The sequence below is a fragment of the Rhineura floridana genome, chromosome 5 (genome assembly GCF_030035675.1).
Source record: "Rhineura floridana isolate rRhiFlo1 chromosome 5, rRhiFlo1.hap2, whole genome shotgun sequence".
NCBI lineage: Eukaryota > Metazoa > Chordata > Lepidosauria > Squamata > Rhineuridae > Rhineura > Rhineura floridana.
In genome coordinates, this window is record NC_084484.1 from 180257707 (window position 1) to 180277755 (window position 20049).

General features: G+C 43.7%; 1 protein-coding gene across 1 annotated transcript in view; it reads right to left on the minus strand.

Annotated features, from left to right (window-relative positions):
- Positions 1 to 17868, minus strand: part of MYO7A (myosin VIIA) — a 158961-nt gene extending 141093 nt beyond the window's left edge. Inside the window, exon 1 of the mRNA XM_061629024.1 lies at positions 17785 to 17868. Within this exon, the coding sequence (XP_061485008.1) occupies positions 17785 to 17847 (63 nt within the window). The 5' untranslated portion in view covers positions 17848 to 17868. The remainder of the gene's footprint in view (positions 1 to 17784) is intronic.
- Positions 17869 to 20049: the final 2181 nt, after the last annotated feature.

Below are 20049 nucleotides of genomic sequence, written 5' to 3' on the forward strand. Positions count from 1 at the left end.
TCGACTACAACTTATGGCGACCCTATGAATCAGCAACCTCCAACAGCATCTGCAATGAACCACCCTGCTCAGATCTTGTAAGTTCAGGTCTGTGGCTTCCTTTATGGAATCAATCCATCTCTTGTTTGGCCTTCCTCTTTTTCTACTCCCTTCTGTTTTTCCCAGCATTATTGTCTTTTCTAGTGAATCATGTCTTCTCATGATGTGTCCAAAGTATGATAACCTCAGTTTCATCATTTTAGCTTCTAGTGACAGTTCTGGTTTAATTTGTTCTAGCACCCAATTATTGGTCTTTTTCGCAGTCCATGGTATGCACAAAGCTCTCCTCCAACACCACATTTCGAATGAGTTGATTTTTCTCTTATCCACTTCTTTCACTGTTCAACTTTCACATCTGTACATAGCGATCGGGAATACCATGGTCTGAATGATCCTGAGTTTAGTGTTCAGTGATACACCTTTGCATTTGAGGACCTTTTCTAATTCTCTGTTCTAGTTTTCTGACATTACAGACTATCCAATATGCAACATCATGTGAACAGTGCGAATTAAAAGGGGATGTGAGTAGTACCAAATACACACTAAACCACCCTGTAATTGAGCCCTGAGTGCACATGTGCAGAAACCTCTGAGTTTGGCATGGCTGGATTGTGGCCTACTGTGCAAAGGTAAGAGTCACGCCGATTCCTCCGGCACTGCCCACTTTTGCCTCCAGCCCCACTTGCCACTGGCATGTGGCCCTCAGAAGGTTCCGCACAACAGATGTGGCCCCAGGGCTAGAAAAGGTTATCCACCCATAAGTCTAAACTCACTTTAAACCATTGTTCTTCCCCTTTCCCTAAACTAGCCTTTACCAACTAGTGTGCCTCCAGATGTTGTTGGACCACAACTCCCATCAGCCTCAGCCAGCATTGCCAATGGTCAGGAAAGATGGGAATTGTGGTCCAACAACATCTGGAGGCACACTGGTTGGGAAACGCTGCCCTAAATCCTCCTCCAGGATTTTGGACTTCAGCAACTGGCAATCCTTATTTCACCATCACATCTCCTCTTTCCAAGGCTGCCAGGTCATCAGGAGACAACGATGGCCTGATGATGTAGGGATGAAATGGAGATATTCCTCAGTGACATCTCTATCTGAGCACAGTCCAACAGAAGCAGGGGGCAGACTTAAAGCCTTAGGGTTGTATTCTGCTATGTCCTACTCAGAGTGGACCTACTGAAATTAATAAACCTAAGCTAGTTATGTCCATTAACTGGCAGTGGGTCTACTCTGAATAGGACTGACAGTGAATACAACTCTGTGTTCCAAGTCCTGCGTAAGCCTCATCAGAAGTAAATCCCATTTAGGTGCAACAGGGCTCTCTTCCAGATACAGCATGTCTAAGACTGCAGCCTACAATGTAGACCCCCTCAGCGGACACAGGTCTTGCTTACCGATAAGAGCGTAGTGGGTTTCAACACTTGATTGACATTACGGATCAGTGCCCACTTTTTCTGGTCTCTCTCGTGGACATCTATCTTGCGGCACTGGTACATGGTGGCAGTTTCAGCCTTGCTAGCATTCCACAAAGACGGCTATAACACGCAGACCCCTCTGTCTTTGAACCTCAGATGTTTCCCTCTAGCTGGGAAAGCAACAAGATACGGACTCGGCACCTCTGTTCTGGGACAGGAACCCGCACTTTTCTCCGTGAGGTGCTTTCCTTTCTTCAGCCACAAAATGGCTTTTTGCTGAGATCAGCAAGAGTCCACATACATTTGTTGTCGTTTAAATGCCATTTCCTTTGGCCCACCACCACTTGGACGAGTCAGCTACGCCATTGTTGCTTTTGCTCTGAGGAAATCCACACCGAATTCCAGACTTCAACTGCAGAAAAGGCTGAACATTCCTATCCAAGAGAGGTGGGTGTAGAAAGGCCTTTCCCTCTGGAGCTCCCAGCTTTCCTTATTCAAAGCAAGGGCTCCACTGCACTTCATGTCTTTCAACACTCGCAAGTCACTCGGAGCTCTCTTGGGTACTTATTAATCCACAAATGTAAGTCAGTTCCCTCATGTAACGCGTGGCTTTTAATTAACCTAATACCTCCGAGCACCAAGTTAACCAAAGCACCAACGGGAACTCAAAACCAAGGGCCATCTGCATAGGGGCTTTAAAGTCATCACCAGACTGGGAAGCCATAGCAACAGAATTTTAAATAATTGAGTGTGAGGCATCCTGAACTGTTAATACATATTAAATGAATGGAGTTGTAGGGTAGACTCCAGCAAAGCTCCAGAGGGAAATTGATGGTCATAGCCATATACGTTAATGATGAACAACTTCAGAAAACCGGCAGTGCAATATTATGCATGTCTACTCTAAAGTAAGCCCCAGTAAGTAAGTAGTCACATCAATGGCAACTATTCCGAGATAAGTGAGTGTAGCAGGGGTGCAGGACCTCCGGCCTGGGGTCTGAATGCGGCCCTCCATGCCTCTCTCTCTGGCCCTTGGAACATTTCCCAGGCCACACCCCTCATTGATCCTGCTTTTCATCCAGAAGGTTTTTGCCTGTCTGGTGCATGTCCCTGAAATCTCATAATGCCTCATGGTTGTCTGGAGGGTTTGTGAGAATTTGTGTAGAAACCAGCATGCTGTACAAAGGTAAAATTTACATTTGTAGCTCTGCCCAAATTGGCATGTGGCCCTTGGAAGTTTGCCCAGAAGGAAATGTGGCCCTTGGGCTGAAAACAATTTCCCGTTCCTGGTGCACAGGATTGCAGCCTAAGGAAGTAGTTTACATCCAGACATAAGTAAAACACTCCAGAAAACATTCCAGACTGAAACAATTTAGTGCAAGTCCCACTTGATTATTTCTTAATGCAAGATGACTTTATTCTAGTAAATAGAATTCTGATAAAGCAGTTCTATTGTAGTGTAGTGGTTAAGGTGCTGGACTACAACCTAGGAGACCAGGGTTTGAGTCCCCACACAGCCATGAAGCTCCCTGGGTGACCTTGGGCCAGTCACTGCCTCTCAGCCTCAGAGGGAGGCAATGGTAAATCACCTCTGAATACCGCTTACCATGAAAACCCTATTTGTAGGGTCGCCATAAGTCGGGATCGACTTGCAAGCAGCCCAGTCCATTGATTACTGAGCTTCTTATCCTTACGGAGCATTGCAAAAGTTTCACAGCCAGGTAGGCAAGCTTTTATTCTGAATTAAAAAAACTGGAGGCAGATTGAACTCGTACTTCTGTAAAAGGTTTTCATGTGTGTAACAAGACAACTGATACATCCACGGAGGCTCCCAATATGTTTCTGCGGGAGATAGACACTTCTGTTGCCCATGCTCTGGTAACCTCTAGGTTAGACTACTGCAATGCATTATACATGGGGCTACCTTTGAAGGCAGTTTGGAAACTCCAGCTAGTGCAAAAGTCAGTGGCCAGATTGCTGACCAGGGTAGGCTGGTCTACACATATAACACCAATTCTGGCACGGCTGCTCTGGGTCCCGATTAGTTTCTTCGCTCAATTCAAAGTGGTGGTTTTGACCTATAAAGCCTTCTGCAGCTCAGGACCTTAATATCTCAAGGACCATCTCTCGCCATATGAACCGACTGGACCCTGCGTTTGTCATCTGAGACCCTTCTTCGTGCGCTCCCTCTACTGGAGGCTCAGAGGGTGGCAACATGAGAACAGGCCTTTCCAGTGATGGCCCCCCAGCTATGGAATGCTCTCCCCAGGGAGGCATGCCTGGCCCCTTCTCTATCCATCTTTAGGCACCAGGCAAAGACATTCCTTTCCACTCAGGCCTTTGGTGTGCTATCTTGTCCTTTTGGTTTGGTTTTTAAATGTGTATGTCTTTAAATTTGAGTTATACTGTAGGTTGTCAAAATGTCGCCTAGAGACCAGTAAGTAAGAGGCGACTCGCCAGTTAATTAAATAAATAATGAGTTGCGGTTCTGAGTGTACCTCCTCTGAGTTTAGATAATCCTTCCTGCATCTCTGTACTGGGCACCGCACATTTCCAGAAGCATCATACCTCTGCATACCACCTGCTGAGGATCACAAGTGGGGAGAGTGCTTTTCCACACTGGCCCTGCTTACAGGCTTCCTACAGGCACCTGCCTGGCTACTGTAGGGAAACAAGATGTTGGACTAGGCTGATCTGATCCAGCAGGGCTCTTTTTATGTTCGTATTAAGAGTGGTTGATGCAGAGACTAGATAAAATCAGCCATCCTCTTAGCAGGGGCCAATTGGAAGGACCCTAGGACAAAGCAGTGAATCATCCAGGGATGCCACGGGCAACTCCTCTGAAGATGAGTCACTCTGTCACATCTCTGTAATAAGAAGTGATTTGAAAGGCTGCCACATAGTAGATGGGACAAATTTGTTTCCTGTTGAGGATACACAGAAACTGAACAAATGGGCTCGAATTACAAGAACTGAGGTTTCAGTTGACATCAGAATGATCCTCCTGATGGCACAAGCTGTTCAACAGTAGAGCAAACTGCCTCAGAAGGTAGTGGACTGGGCTCTCCTTCCTTAGAGGTTTTTAAGCAGAGGCTGGATGGTCACCTATCAAACATGCTGTAGCAATGGATTTCCTGCATCTACAGAGACTAGATGACCTTTATGGTGCCTTCCAACTCTGTGCTTCTATGGATTACACAATCACAAATGATGCAGAGGCACATCAGACTCGAGCAGAGATGCAACAGGCAGCCTCTTCTGACACTTGGCCATCTTGTTACATCCCTGCAAGAGGAAAGATTTTTAAAAAGGCACAGCAAGATGACCTGCCCCCTTTTACAACTAATTGCAAGGAAGTGAACCCAGTGGCAGAGACAAAACGGGAAGACTCCTCCGAGACATGACAGTTTTGCCTTGCTGAATAAGGAGTGATTGGATGATGCAAAGGCATGCCTGGTCCCAGTGCAAGCTGATTGGAAGGAAGCATGGCCAAAGCCTCACACAGAGATGCATCGGGCACCCTCCTCTACAGGTGGGTCCTTTGTACTCACAAAAATCTTTAATTTCTTCCTTTATTTCTAATGATACCATAGTAGTTCTGTCATGGCACACAGCTTGGGAATTACTGTTCTCACGCCTCAGGGGCAACACCAGCTTCAGCTGCGGAACCAGGCAACATGTTACAAGCAGATACCATCACTATCAAAAGAAGAGCCACAAACTCACTCTTTAAATAATGCAGCAACCTCCGTACACACCTCTTTGGTCCCTAAGCAACTGCTGGCACAGGGAGGACCAGACAGAAATCTGCTACCCCAGAGTAGCAATTCTTAAAGATTAACAAAACAAAACAAACCCCTAGGCAGGTTAATTCCCAAGCACATATTCCTAATTTGGATTTGCTTGCAGAAATTTGGATCTACCCAATTATAATGTGGCATTTCTCCCAGTATTCTGCAGCGATGGATGTTATTGGCCTGAATCTGCACAGCCACCCTTCCTTAAACTGGTATATCTGTGGACACAAATCAGTAAAAACAACTCTCTTCCTCTGGTAGACCTTGTCAGAGTTAGGAACCAGTTTAAGAGGTGGTATTATATGGTTGGTCTGAGCGTTCTCAGTTGCTTTTGTGGTTAATTTTTTAACAAGCGCACCTGTAATTGAATTTTATAAGGGCTTTATGATTCTCCTATGAAATGCAGGTTGCCTTTTTTAAATAAAATAAAATCTCATGGGTGCTATTTGGGGCACAGCACCGTCATTTAGAGATCGCAAGAGGGGCCCTGCTGGATCAGAGCAAATGCTTATCTAGTCCAGCATCCTGAGCAGTCAGGGAAGCCCCTAACTTGGGAATGAAGACAACAGCCCCCCCATGAACCCCTGAAACTGGTATTCAGAGGCCTCCAACAGCAGAAGTAGCACACAGCCATCATGACTAGTAGCCACTGATAGCCTTATCCTCCATGAGTAATCCCCTTCTGAAGTCACCCAAGTTAGCACCATCCATTCAGTTAATTCCATAGTGTAACTATGCACCGTGTGAAAAAGTACTTCCTTTCGTCTGTCTGGAATATTCTCACATTCAGCTTCATGGGATACTGGCTTCTAATATTACGGGAGACAGAGAAAAACATCTATCTGCCCACTTTCTCCATACCATCCTAGCTCAATATTGCCTGCACTGACTGGCAGCAACTCTCTAAGGTTTCAGAGAGGTGACATTCCCTGCCTTACTTGGAGGTGCCGGGGATTGAAACTGGGATCTTCTGCATGCAAAGGAGATGCTCTACCGTTGAGCTACGGCCCTTCCCTCTAGGGCCTCTATCGCACCCTCCTTTCATTTCCCAATTAAATAGCTCCAAATGTTTGTTTATTTATTGCATTTATATACCGTCACATAGCGGAAGCTCTCTGGGTGGTTTACAACAATTAAAAACATTAAAAGCAAACATACAAATTTAAAAACACATTTTTAAAAGCCATTTAAAAACACATGCTAAAATGCCTGGAAGAAGAGGAAAGTCTTGACCTGGCGTCGAAAAGATAACAGTGTTGGCGCCAGGCGCACCTCATCAAAAAAATCATTCCATAATTTGGGGGCCACTACTGAGAAGGCCCTCTCCCTTGTTGCCAGACTCCCAGCTTCCCTCCAAGTAGGCACCCGGAGGAGGGCCTTGGATGTTGAGTGTAGTGGACGGGTGGGTTCGTGTCGGGAGAGGCGTTCCATCAGGTATTGTGGTCCCAAGCCGTGTAAGGCTTTATAGGTTAAAACCAGCACCTTGAATTGAGCTTGGAAACATACAGGCAGCCAATGCAAGCGGGCCAGAATCGGTTTTATATGTTAGGACCGTCTGGTCCCTGTTACCAATCTGGCCGCTGCATTTTGCACAAACTGCAGTTTCCGAACCATCTTCAAAGGCAGCCCCACATAGAGCACATTGCAGTAATCTAACTTGGAGGTTACCAGAGCATGGACAACTGAAGCCAGGTTATCCATGTCGTAATATTTCCTTGAAGGGGAGTTGCTCCAGCCCCCTGATAATTTTGGTTGCCCTTTTTCTGCCTCACATTCTCTCACTTGAGGTGCAGCGACCAAAAGTGGACTCAGTATAACAAGTGTGGTCAGCCACACCCAAGGTTTGTATAGCAACATTTTGATAATTGCACTTTTATTTTCGGTCCCATTGCTAATGACCCGTAATGTGGAATTTGCCTTTTTCACAGCTGCCACACACTGGGTCAACATTTGCACGGAGGTGTCCACTACAAACCTTATGAATGTGGCCAATGCTGGACAGGAACAAAGGAGCATTGCCTGTTGCCTTATACTGAGTCAGTTCATTTAGCTTAGTATTGTCTACACTGACTGGCAGTGGCTCTCCAGGTTTTCAGACAGGAGCCTTCCCCTGCCCTACCTGGAGACGCCAGGAATTGAAGCTGGGAACCTGCTGCATGCAAAAGAGATGGAGCAGAGCCTTCATCAGCAGGGAGTAACTGTATGGAGGGAGCAATGATCTTTGGTCTGGGAATAACAGGGGTAATCTAAGAATGTCCCTATTTTCATTTGTTTTAGAATTGTTTTTAACAAGAGCCGTGTTTGGTCTAATAAAAGTTATCCTCGCTTTCTGTTTCTTGTTCTGGTGGAGAGGAAGAATCTAATATCTTGTGTTCCAGCACACTCTTCTGGTAATATTTGAAATTTCAGACCCATGTGGCCAATTGTTGGAGACACTGGCCAGACAGAGGCACATTTTGCCATGCTGCTTTTTTGCAACCGATCAGAAGAAATTCAGAGAAGTGGACAAAGATCCCCCTCACCATTTGGCAAACTAATACCATCAAGTGCTTGCCCTTGTGATTCCACGCATATCACTTGGTAAAGGGGCTGCTTGTATTCAACCTATGTTTCAACATCATGGACCCACAACAGCTTATGTTCTCATATTCAGGGCAAGGGAATAATAGAATAGTAGAATTGGAAGGGGCCTATAAGGTCATCAAGTCCAACCCCCTGCTCAATGCAGGAATCCAAATTAGAGCATTCCCGACGGCTGGCTGTCCAGCTGCCTCTTGAATGCCTCCAGTGTCAGAGAGCCCACTACCTCTCTAGGTAATTGGTTCCATAGTCGTATGGCTCTAACAGGAAGTTTTTTCTGATGTTCAGTCGAAATCTGGCTTCCTGCAACTTGAGCCCATTATTCTGTGTCCTGTACTCTGGGACAATCGAGAAGAGATCCTGGCCCTCCACTGTGTGACAACCTTTCATGTAGTTGAAGAGTGCTATCATATCTCCCCTCAGTCTTCTCTTCTCCAGGCTAAACATGCCCAGTTCTTTCAGTCTCTCCTCATAGGGCTTTGTTTCCAGTCCCCTAATCATCCTTGTTGCCCTGTTCTGAACCTGTTCCAGTTTGTCTGCATCCTTCTTGAAGTGCGGAGACCAGAACTGGGTGCAGTACTCAAGATGAGGCCTAACCAGTGCTGCATAGAGGGAAACTAATACTTCACGTGATTTGGAAACTATACTTCTGTTAATGCAGCCTAATATAGCATTTGCCTTTTTTGCAGCCACATCACACTGTTGGCTCATATTCAGCTTGTGATCAATGACAATTCCAAGATCCTTCTCACATGTTATATTGTTGAGCCAAGTATCCCCCATCTTATAACTGTGCATTTGGTTTCTTTTTTGTAAGTGTAGAACTTTGCATTTATCTCTGTTGAATTTCATTCTGTTGTTTTCAGCCCAATGCTCCAGCCTATCAAGGTCCTTTGAATTTTTGTTCTGTCTTCCACGGTACTAGCTGTGCCCCCAATTTTGTATTATCTGCAAATTTGATAAGCATAGTAAAAATGTTGAAGAGCACTGGGCCCAGGACCGAGCCCTGTGGTACCCCGCTCATTACTTCCGCCCAGTTTGAGAAGGAACCATTGATAAGCACTCTTTGAGTATGATTCTGGAGCCAACAGTGGATCCACCTGATAGTTGTTCCATCCAGCCCATCTTCCATCCACAGAGAATGAGTAGATGCCACACATTAACATCAGCATTTCAGTACGCCAGTGAAATCACACACACAAAATGAGCCGTTGAGGGAACACTCAATAAATTCACTATGATATGCTAGATTCTATTACAAAGCACCATTCTCCATGCAATTGCACATTGCATTCACAATGAGTTCAAGTAAGGGATGGAGGAAAAATTCAATTCAGTTTGCATTTAAAGCCAAAATTCGCACTTTCCGGAACAATATGAGAAATGAAACACAGCCATCCTTCAAAATCCACTTCTGAATTTTGCTATGCAGTTCTCCAGACAAACAATGTTTACAAAAAATCATAAAGTACATTGGGGGAAAATATGTATAAATATATATAGATAGTAATGAAAATAACTTTAAAAAATGCCTTATATCAGGAGAAACGTGTACATTAGTCAAAGCTGCATACAAAAATGTGATTAGGAGAGTTTGCACTAACATGCTGCCAAACATTCCTGAGGATTTATTTGTATTGCCATTTGCTACAGAAATGTGGAGAACTGAATTTAAGACTGGAAAAATGAGAAACTGGGAGAACCAAAAGTGACAGATCCTTCCATCTCTAATTCAAGCATAACCCTTGCAACGAATCCAGCCTCACTTCCTACAACAAGGGTAGGAAATCTCAGGTTCAGGGAACAAATGCAGCCCCCCAGGACTCCCACTAGGCTATACTGCTTTCTAAGCCACACCCCTCACTGGCCTTGCTTGGTGCCCTCCTAGAGAGCTTTTTGCTTCACAGAAATGTGTCTCTGAACTGCGATAATGCCTGTGGTTGCTCACCTCGATGGGTGCAGAACTGTAGTGTGGGTTTGGAGAGCTGTCTTTCACCTGGCTGAAATGCAGCCTGCTGTACAAAGGTAAGTATCACACCTGTTTCTCAGTCTAATACTGCCTCTGGCCATATCCCCCACTGGCATACGGCCCCTGGAAGATTCCTTATGAGCAAATGTGGCCCTAGGTTGCAAAAGGTTCCCGATTCCTGTCACACATCAATAGAGTACAGTATGTAGGGATTCACGACAATGTTATATTTGGTATGGCAAGATGCACAGCAGCATTGCTCTTTCTACAAAACTCTCCTGGCACCAAACCACCAAAAGATGGGTGTGAAAATTTGTGCGTAATACCATCTCCTAGACAAGGTACATGTAGGCACCTGATTAAAAACAAAATGAGCTACATTCACCTTGCAATACGTCTACGCAGAAGCCACCTTCACGAAAGTGATTTGTGGATTGTGAAACTACAGACTGTGGCCCAGAGAAAGAGAGAGCGGTGTTGACAATGGGTGGCACAGGCAATAAAATGAGCCTGGCCTCTTTCTTGGCGAAGCCCATAAATCGCTCACATTCCATTAGGCCTGGCTGCATGCACAAAAAAAGGCCACTGAACTGAGAAAAACAAAATTCTCCGTTCTGTGCTGGGAAAACCAGCAAGAGGGGTGCTGCGGACCTAATCAGGGTTAACATGCACGGGATGCATTTTGAGTAGGCTTGCACAAGTAATGGCTCTCACTACATAGTGTGGCCCACTAGGCCAATATGGTTGCCCACCAGAAGCTTGGTTGGTAGACCTCACGGTTTTTACTGCTTGCCTGGGCTATAGAAATCAGGGAGCGGGGAGAGAGAATGTCAGAGCACAGTAGAGAGAGCCAGTGTGATCTGGTCCAGGGATAGGGAGCCTCAGGCCTGGGGGACAAATGTGGTGAGATGATTGTCCAGGTCATCGCAGCTATTATTGGATATGAAGTCCCTCTTGATCCACTTTTAATTCTTTCGGAATGCATGGAAAAGGATATTAAATTACAACATATTGTGGTATGCACCCCAATCTGTGAGCGGTGAGAGACCTCAGGGGTTCCAGCACTTACCCAGAGTTTGGTTACCTTGGAATGAAGGTGATTGGAGACTCTGGTGTCTTTAGGACATATGGTTTTATTTATATATATGTACAACCTGACCATAAGAGATGGAAGGGCCTCCCAGCCTTAACACTCCAACAGATCTTGCAGATAATGGTCTCCAACAGACCAATAAGTTTCTAAGGGAATTCCCAAAGCCATAGCTTTGGATTCAACACAGAGAGCAGATCCAGTCTCTGTGTCTTCCAAGCTCCAGACACCAAACTAAAAACACAAAGGACACCTCCTGGCCCTAGGATATGGTGGCCTCCATCCAGGTGAAGGGGAAAAACCTAGTCCCTCCTGAAAGAGCATCACCAGCCAGTTGATACTATGGCAACGCATCTGTTCTTGACCAACTCTAGTTTCAACATATAAATAGGGTATTTAACAGGACCAGTTAAGGCCATTAACAAAGAAACTGCTCTGACTACTTTGGCAGTTCCCTCCACTACAGACTCCCATCCTACACATACAAAATCACAGGCTTAGAGGGGACCCACAGGCATCATCCAAACCAACCCCCCAATCCTACAACACTGTAACAAGAGGCAATCTGGGTTGTATCCAATGCTAGCCCTACTAAGAGTAGACCCATTGAAAATAATGCTCATTACTAACTTTGGTCTAGTAATTTCAATGGGTCTATCATCACCTTGATTTATTACCCACCCTTCACCCTAATGTCCAGGTTGGGTCACAACAATTTAAAATACAACATTAAAAACAGTTTAAAACAAATCACAATTACAAAAATAGGGTGGATCCTATAAGTCATAGAATTGGAAGGGGCCTACAAGGCCATCGGGTCAAACCCCCTGCTCAATGCAGGAATCCAGTTTAAAGCATACCCAACAGGTGGCTGCCCAGCTGCCCCTTGAATGCCTCCTGTGTTGCATCTCAAGTGCCAAAGGTTAGTGCACAGAGGTCTACTCTGAGTAAAGCTTAGCTGGATATGACCCTTGCTGAGTGCTGCACTAATTTTGCAGGCTGCTAAATGGCAGACATCTAAAATACCCTGAAGTGAAGAAATGGATGATTGAAACACTGCATATGATAACAAGGGTTAAACTGTGACTAAGAAAATGGAGGTTGGAAAAGGAACATTTGAGAGATCATAATATGTTTTTATGATTTTATCAACCAGCAATATAACCTACCATTTCTATGGTTTCTTACTGCTGAGATGAGTGGCATAAGAAATTCAAAACGCTGAATGTCGGAATATTAGAAAAACATACATGAAGATATATAATATGATACAATCATTAAAATAATGATGTATAACATTATGATAAGTGGCCATGATTGACAGAGCAAGATATCTTTTCACTATAATATATATGCACTAAGTTATATTTATTGTATGAATATATTATGTGCGTGTTTTATACGTTGTATGCACTATATTTTGGAATTAAAAAAAAATTAAAAGAGCAGTGGTGGGGAAATTGAGAACAAATTAAACCAGAACTATCACTAGAAGCTAAACTGATGAAACTGAGGTTATCATACTTTGGACACATCATGAGAAGACATGATTCACTAGAAAAGACAATCATGCTGGGAAAAACAGAAGGGAGTAGAAAAAGAGGAAGGCCAAGCAAGAGATGGATTGATTCCATAAAGGAAGCCACAGACCTGAACTTACAAGATCTGAACAGGGCGGTTCATGACAGATGCTCTTGGAGGTCACCGATTCATAGGGTCACCATAACTCGTAGGAGACTTGGAGGCACATAACAACAACAACAAAACTAGATGTGGAAGGAAGAACCATCTACAATACCCTGAGCAATCTGGAGAAAGAGTGGTATAAAACTGAATGAGTGAACAGGGCTGCATTCAGACAACAGTTTGTTCTGTTTTCCTGACGTTTCCTTACCTGATAATTTCTGCATTTTTATTTTATTTTTCACATGACATAAAAGACACTTCTGGAAATCTAGCAGAATATAGTGGAAGCTTAGCGCTTATTTCTGTGTTAACTGCTTCCAGAAAAAGTCTGTTTGCAACCCCACTGACCCAGAAAATTGCAGGAGTGAAGTGATAAAATTTGAGGTGGTGTATTAGCATAGTTGTTTCCCACCATTTTCATGGGGGAGTCACGGGGGAAGCAGAACAGCGCATATGCGGAAAGGGTGGGGGAGTAGTAACATGTGCAGTAACATTCATTGTTGTGTCACACCACACTCACAGTTCCATAACGCAACACATACTGCAATGTGAAAGGAACATTAGAAATTAGGACAGAAGCACTAGCATTACAATAAGTAAAACTAGTGAAAAAAGCGGATAAGAGAAAAATAAACTCATTTGAAATGTGGTGCTGGAGGAGAGCTTTGCGCATACCATGGACTGCGAAAAAGACAAATAATTGGGTGTTAGAACAAATTAAACCAGAACTATCCCTAGAAGACAAAATGACGAAACTGAGGTTATCCTACTTTGGACACATCACGAGAAGACATGATTCACTAGAAAATATAATAATGCTGGGAAAAACAGAAGGGAGTAGAAAACGAGGAAGTCCAAACAAGAGATGGATTGAATCCATGAAGGAAGCCACAGACCTGAACTTACAAGATCTGAACACGGTGGTTTATAACAGATACTATTGGAGGTCGCTGATTCATAGGGTCATCATAAGTTGTAATAGACTTGAAGGCACATAACAACAACAACAATAAACCCCATGTCTGAATAAAGCATGTAGAAATAAACACCTCAGTGGTGGGAAGTGTTTGGCATAGCCTGTAATGTTTGTGGGCTCTCAAGTGTACTGGTGGGATTGACGAAATGGTCAAAAGAACTTCAGAAGAGCCTGGCTGCTGGACCAGGCCAAAGGCCCATCCAGTCCAGCATCTCACAGTAGCCAACCTGATGCCCCTACAGGAAGCCCAAAAGCAGGACCTGTGCATGTGAATGCGGTGCTTCTATGCGCAGGCAGATGGAATACATATATGTGTGCACAGGCTCCTTCTGGAGGAAGGGCAGGATATAAATTCAATCAATCAATCAATGTGTGTGAATGAGATGTCTGTGTATGCCACCCACTGTTGACGTGAGCTTCTCCCCCCCAAAAAAAGTAATCTAGGAAGGAATGTGGCCTTGGTCTGAAAAGGATTCCCCGCTCCTGCTACAGAGCATCTGCAGACACTGATAAAGAAGTTGTTGTGTCACAATTGCCGGATCATAGCGATTCAACTGCCAGTTAAGTTGGCCTCTATACACAGGAGGAAGGCTCCATCTCACCTGCCTCAGGCCTTGGGCTGTGCTTGGATTTATACATTTCACAATCTCTCCAAAGCCGCTGCACTAGGAACCTCCCCCACCCACCAACCACTCAATGTGCACATCTTTGTTCCACCACCTGAACCGTCATTGCCCAATCACAGCCATTGTGGCAGCATTAATTACCTCATAAATTCATTTGATGGCAAGGATTCTGACGGTGGGTGCCATTAGAAATGTCAAATGCCTCAATCACTCTACCTAATGAGTAGGCCCCAGTGATTCACGTTTCAATCTATATGCAAATAGACCATCCGGCAGTCACTCAGTGTGCTGCTCATTGCCCCTTTTATTGCTATCCAGAGGAGTTTTCAGGCTTGCACATCAATCCCGTAAGAGACAGAAATGGACAACAGCTTGCGGTGTGTGTGATTTATGAGGAAGAGATCATACCCATGGTGATTATGTCTGGGAGGCCAACAGTAATGGGTGCCTTGATTCGCCCTCATCAAAATGCACTCTGCAGTCAAATGCCTCACAATGGAAAACATGCCCCGTCACATGTGATCCAAGAGTCGCACAACAGGAGAGCACAGCCATTATGGGCGATAAGCACATTGTTCTACACATTGTAATATATGGATCTTCCATTCCAGAGGCTGTATACAAGAGGTTTGGGGACAAAGAACTTCACCATGACATACGAGGTTACCATATGCAGAGTAAAACCATGGATGCACCTAGCTGAGTATTGTCACCTTTGACTGGCAAGCGTCTCTCCCTCTTTCTCTCTCTCATAACGCTAGAACTTGTGGATGTCCAATTAAGCTGACTGTTGGAGGATTCAAGACAGACAAAAGAGAGTCCTTCACATAGCACATAGTTAAACTACGGAATTCGCTCCCACAAGATATACTGATGGCCACCAACCCGGATGGCTTTAAAAGAGGATTAGACAAAGTCATGGAGAATTAGACTACCATTGGCTACTAATGGTTGGAGGCAGTCTGCTTCTGTGTTGGAATTGCTTTTTAATATGTTTTTAAACCTTTTAAAAAATAATAATATGTTTTTAACCTTTTTTTAAAGATCTCTTCAAAGCTTTTAAAAAAATGTTTTTAAAGTAGTTTTGTTTCAATGTATTTTAAAGTCTGTTTTTATCATGTTTTAAAGTGGTTAAGGTGTTGGACTACGACCTGGAAAACCAGGGTTCAAATCCCCACATAGCCATGAAGCTCACTGGGTGACCTTGGGCCAGTCACTGCCTCTCAGCCTCATGAAAACCCTATTCATAGGATCGCCATGAGTCGGAATCGACTTGAAGGCAGTACATTTACAATTATAGTGTTTTTAGTGCTTTTGTTTGTCGCCCTGGGCTTCTGCTGGGAGGAAGGGCGGGATATAAATAAAATAATAAATAAATACATAGAATAGTAGAGTTGGAAGGGGCTTCTAAGGCCATCAAGTCCAACCTCCTGTTCAATGCAGGAATCCAAATCAAAGCATTCCCAACAGATGGCTGTCCAGCTGCCTCTTGAAGGCCTCCAGTGTCGGAGAGCCCACTACCTCTCCAGGTAATTGGTTCCATTGTCGTATGGCTCTAACAGTTAGGAAGGTTCTCCTGATGTCCAGTCGAAATCTGCCCAGAGCACAGGCATTGGAGATGGGCACATAATGTTGGGGCACAGCTTCCTTTTTCATATCCAGCCCTCCTCCACAAGCCAGACCCTAAATGTGCATTAAATTGCCACAGTGGTGTAGCGCTCCTGTTATCAGCTAGGAACGGATATGCAAACTCTATCTGATCAGAGGACACTTCCAGACTGTCATTAGTCTTCAGATGGGATTCACTCACAAACCTGCAAATCGTGTTGCACATTTACAGTTGAATGGGGGGTCCTGCATAACAAACCACCCCCCAGAAGATCAGACTTTTTGCAATAAGGAAAGTGATGGGAAAATATAACACTTGTATCTAACCTCCCCACAAAGAAATCAGAATGAATGCTCAACAAATAGCCAATATCCCCTCTAATCTTCCTGCAAACAAATCAGGTTGAATGCTCAATAAAGAGGTCAGTGGAAGCAACGAGAGATCGCTTTGCAACAGTTTTCTATGCTCTGTTACCGAGTCCTAGTTAGATTATTGCAGTACATAGGAATGTAAGAAGCATCTTTACACTGACCATTGGTCCATCTAGTTCAATGCAGTCTACACTGACTGGCAGTGGCTCTCCGGGGTTTCAGACAGGATTCTCTTCTAGCCCAATCTGGAGATGCTAGCAATTGAACCAGGAACTTTTTTCATGCAAAGCAAGCGCTCTGCCATGCCCTTCCCCTCTACCTGGATTGTGTTACTTTGAGAGTTGCCATGTGAGCTTTCTTTATAAAGAAAAAGTGTGACGTAATGGTAAGACACATCCCAACATTGGGTATAAGTTCAGCATGTACCAGCAAGCTGTGCCAAAGGTTGTCAAGACATCCCAGGCCGCCTCTAGGTATCAGCTCACCTGGCAATACTTGGCAACTCTTTAATTACTCAGTCCAGGCTTTATGTGTGTGTGTGGGATTTTTTTTGCAAGAGTTATTGTTCCAGTCCTGTATATTGGGACCTGGGAGCCCAGAGTTCAAATCCCCACACAGCTATGGCGCTCACTGGGTAACGTTGGGCCAGTCACTGTCTCTCAGCCTAACCCATCTCACAGGATTGTTGTGAGGATAAAGTTGGGCGGGGGATGTTTATACTCTACTTTGAGCTCCTTGGTAGGATATAAATGTAATGATAAGTACATTTATTATAATATATATATATAGTAAATGACGTCTTTCAGGCTTTAGTATATAGTGATATACCAGTCTAAGAAATCAAATCAGCCCAAGTGACATCACAAAACCCTTCCTGGTGACATCACATGGCCTCACCCTATGACATCGTGACGCCCATCCCATGTGTGTCCAGCAGGGCCCTGGCAACCCTTACAGTATATATACCACACATGAGAAAGTCAACAAGCCTTTTAAGTGGAGACCTTATCCCAGTCTGCGTCTGTGTTGGAATTGTTTTTTAATATGTTTTTAAACGTTTTTTTTAAAAAAAACAATATGTTTTTAACCTTTTTAAAAAAAAATATTGAAAGCTTTTAAAAAAATGTTTTTAAAGATGTTTTGTTTTAATGTATTTTAAAGTCTGTTTTTATAATGTTTCAAAGTGTTTTTAGTGCTTTTCTTTGCCACCCTGGGCTCCTCCTGGGAGGAAGGGCAGGATATCAATCAATCAATCAATTAATTAACATGCATACTCTAAAGGGACCTTCACAGCAACCTTGTAAAGAATTTATTTCCTTATTGCTTTAGTTCTTTCTTTTAAAAAAAGGGGAAATCTTTTCACACCCTGCTCTATCTGAGGAACAAAAAGAAGAAAAGGCTTTTTTTTTCAGCTCTGTATGAACAGGTACAGTTCTGAACAGCTTTGCACCGGCCTCAGTCTGCTCCCGTCATCGGAAGGAGCCCTTGATTGTGTACCTGCTGCTTTTATGTATCTTTCTGTTTCATGTGCGAGGGCAGCGGCTGAACCCCATCACATATAAAAATAGGATTGTGGCCCCAGCTTCAGAGGTGATGGGACCAACCCCTTACCAGCAACTTACCTTCCTTTCGCCCAGCCTTTGCCAGTCCATTGCACTCCAGATGTTTTGGACTACAATTGCCATCAGCCCCTGATGGGTTGGCAAAGGCTGCTTTGGCCTCTCTCTGCAACCATTTTTTGTCTCAGCTATAGCCCCCATGTCTGTGTGGCCAGGTCAATCCTGGCCTTTACAGGGGACAGTCCTCTATTTCAAGGGTGTTCAGTCCATGTCTAGTGGAACGATGAAGAACCCTGAAAAGAGAGATCAGGAGAGGCTGAGTTGCCCTTCAACAGGAAGTATCTGGACTGCGCAGGTCACCTGGTCACAGTTTGTTCCCGAGTATGGCGAGGTGTAGTACATTCCTACTTCAATTATAGGGCCGTATCCAGCATTCTCTGTTCTCTAGCACAAGGGCTCTTGCGCTATTGGACAGATGGGTTTTAATGTTGCTCAACAGAGGAATCCAATGCAACAGTAGCACTAGCAGAAAGTCTTTGTGCAACCTATTGTGCATCAAAGTCCCCAGCAACCTGCTTATTATACGGGCTCTCTTGCACAACAATGTTCAGCTGGCGCAAAACAAAAGATCTGAGAAGAGGAATTGATTGTTAAAGCAAATGATTGGGAATCGGTGCTCTGTGAGGAAAATAGGGGTCTCCTAGCACTTAGCACCCTAACAAACTACAGGATTCTTTGAGGGATGCCATGACGGTTTAAAGTGGTATGATACTGCTATAAATGTATAGTGCGGATGATTTGCCACTCACTAAAGATGGTAAGTCTGGCTCTCTCATGACAGACCTTCATTGTCCTACAAGATTTGCTTTTCTTTAAACTTATAATGCAGAAAGGAAAAAAGAGCCAGGGTGAGTCCATAGATCTCTACTGGTTCTCTTAGTTCGTTGAGAGTTTTGTTCATTTTCAATCAACACTCAGCCTTTTTCCTTTTATGCACAAAGGCATCAGATACAATTGATGTTGTATCACAGCCTTCCTCCAGGGAGATTAGGGTGTCTTGCATGGGAGGGTAAAGCAATCTTAAAACAGCGTACATACTATACATTTAAAGCACATGAATCCTTAAAGCACATGAATCAAAGAATCCTGGAAACTGTCGTCTGTTAAGTGTGCTTGGAACTGTAGCTCTATGAGGGGAAACTACAGTTCCCAGGATTCTTTGGGGGAAGTTGTGTGCTGTATAGTGTGCATGCAGCCTTACTCTTACAACCAGCCTCTCAGGTAGGCTAGAAGGAAGAAATTGCAAATGTTTGAAAGAAGATCCATTTCTTCTAGGCCAAAAGATAGTGGCCTGTTCAACACCATTCAGGATATAAAGCCACCAGACAATATGGAAGCTTGATCTTTTTTTAAAAAAAAATGCAGCTAAAGGCTGAATCACAAATATGTGTGCATTTACAAATCGACCATTGCAATGGATTTGCCTTATGAATAGTTCAATGTGAGATTTTAATTTTTAATTTTTTTTAAAGAGCAGTCTGATGAGGAAATGGGACAGGACAGACTTAATGCAGAACAAATATAAATCCACTTTAAAAAAAAAGAAACAGACTTTTTGCAGTTAGGAAAGTGACGGGAAAATGCATTAAAAATGTAGAATGAACAAATGATTAACAAAATACAAGATGTATAAACACCCTGCAAGACCGGATACAATCTAATCTCTGTGTAAGCTTTGTGCAAGCAAACCAGGATGAATGCTCAATAAATAGGTCTTCTGGAGGGGCCCTAAGACTATTCACCCATCCTTAGCTGTACAATAAGCACTTCCTGTCTTTTTCATTTAGTCTGGGTTGAGAAAAAATATGTCTTTCTGTATAATGAAAATATATATAAATAAATATATTTGTTTCTAAAAGCAGAACTATTACAGAGAATATCACACATCAGACCATCACAACTCATTGAACACATGACATCACAACATGCTGAACACATGATCAAGATTATTCTCCTTAACCCACCCACCCCCCAAAAACCCGCCAAGCCCAACAAGTTTAAAAGCCAGCTAGCTTCCTGGGGGAAGAGTCACAGGTTTGTCTTCAGTTTAGATGCAACTCGTCAGTTTACTAGGTACCACAAGTTTGGAAAGTTAATTTTCCCAAATCACACTGGTGGTAGTTTCCAATCTCCAATATTGGTATAGAGAACCTATGCTATCTGTATCATAAATGACATCAATTCCCTCTGATGTTTGACCAGTTTCAATATGTAAATAAACTCATACAGCCTGGGGTCTAAATCTGCATGAACGCCTGTCATCTTATG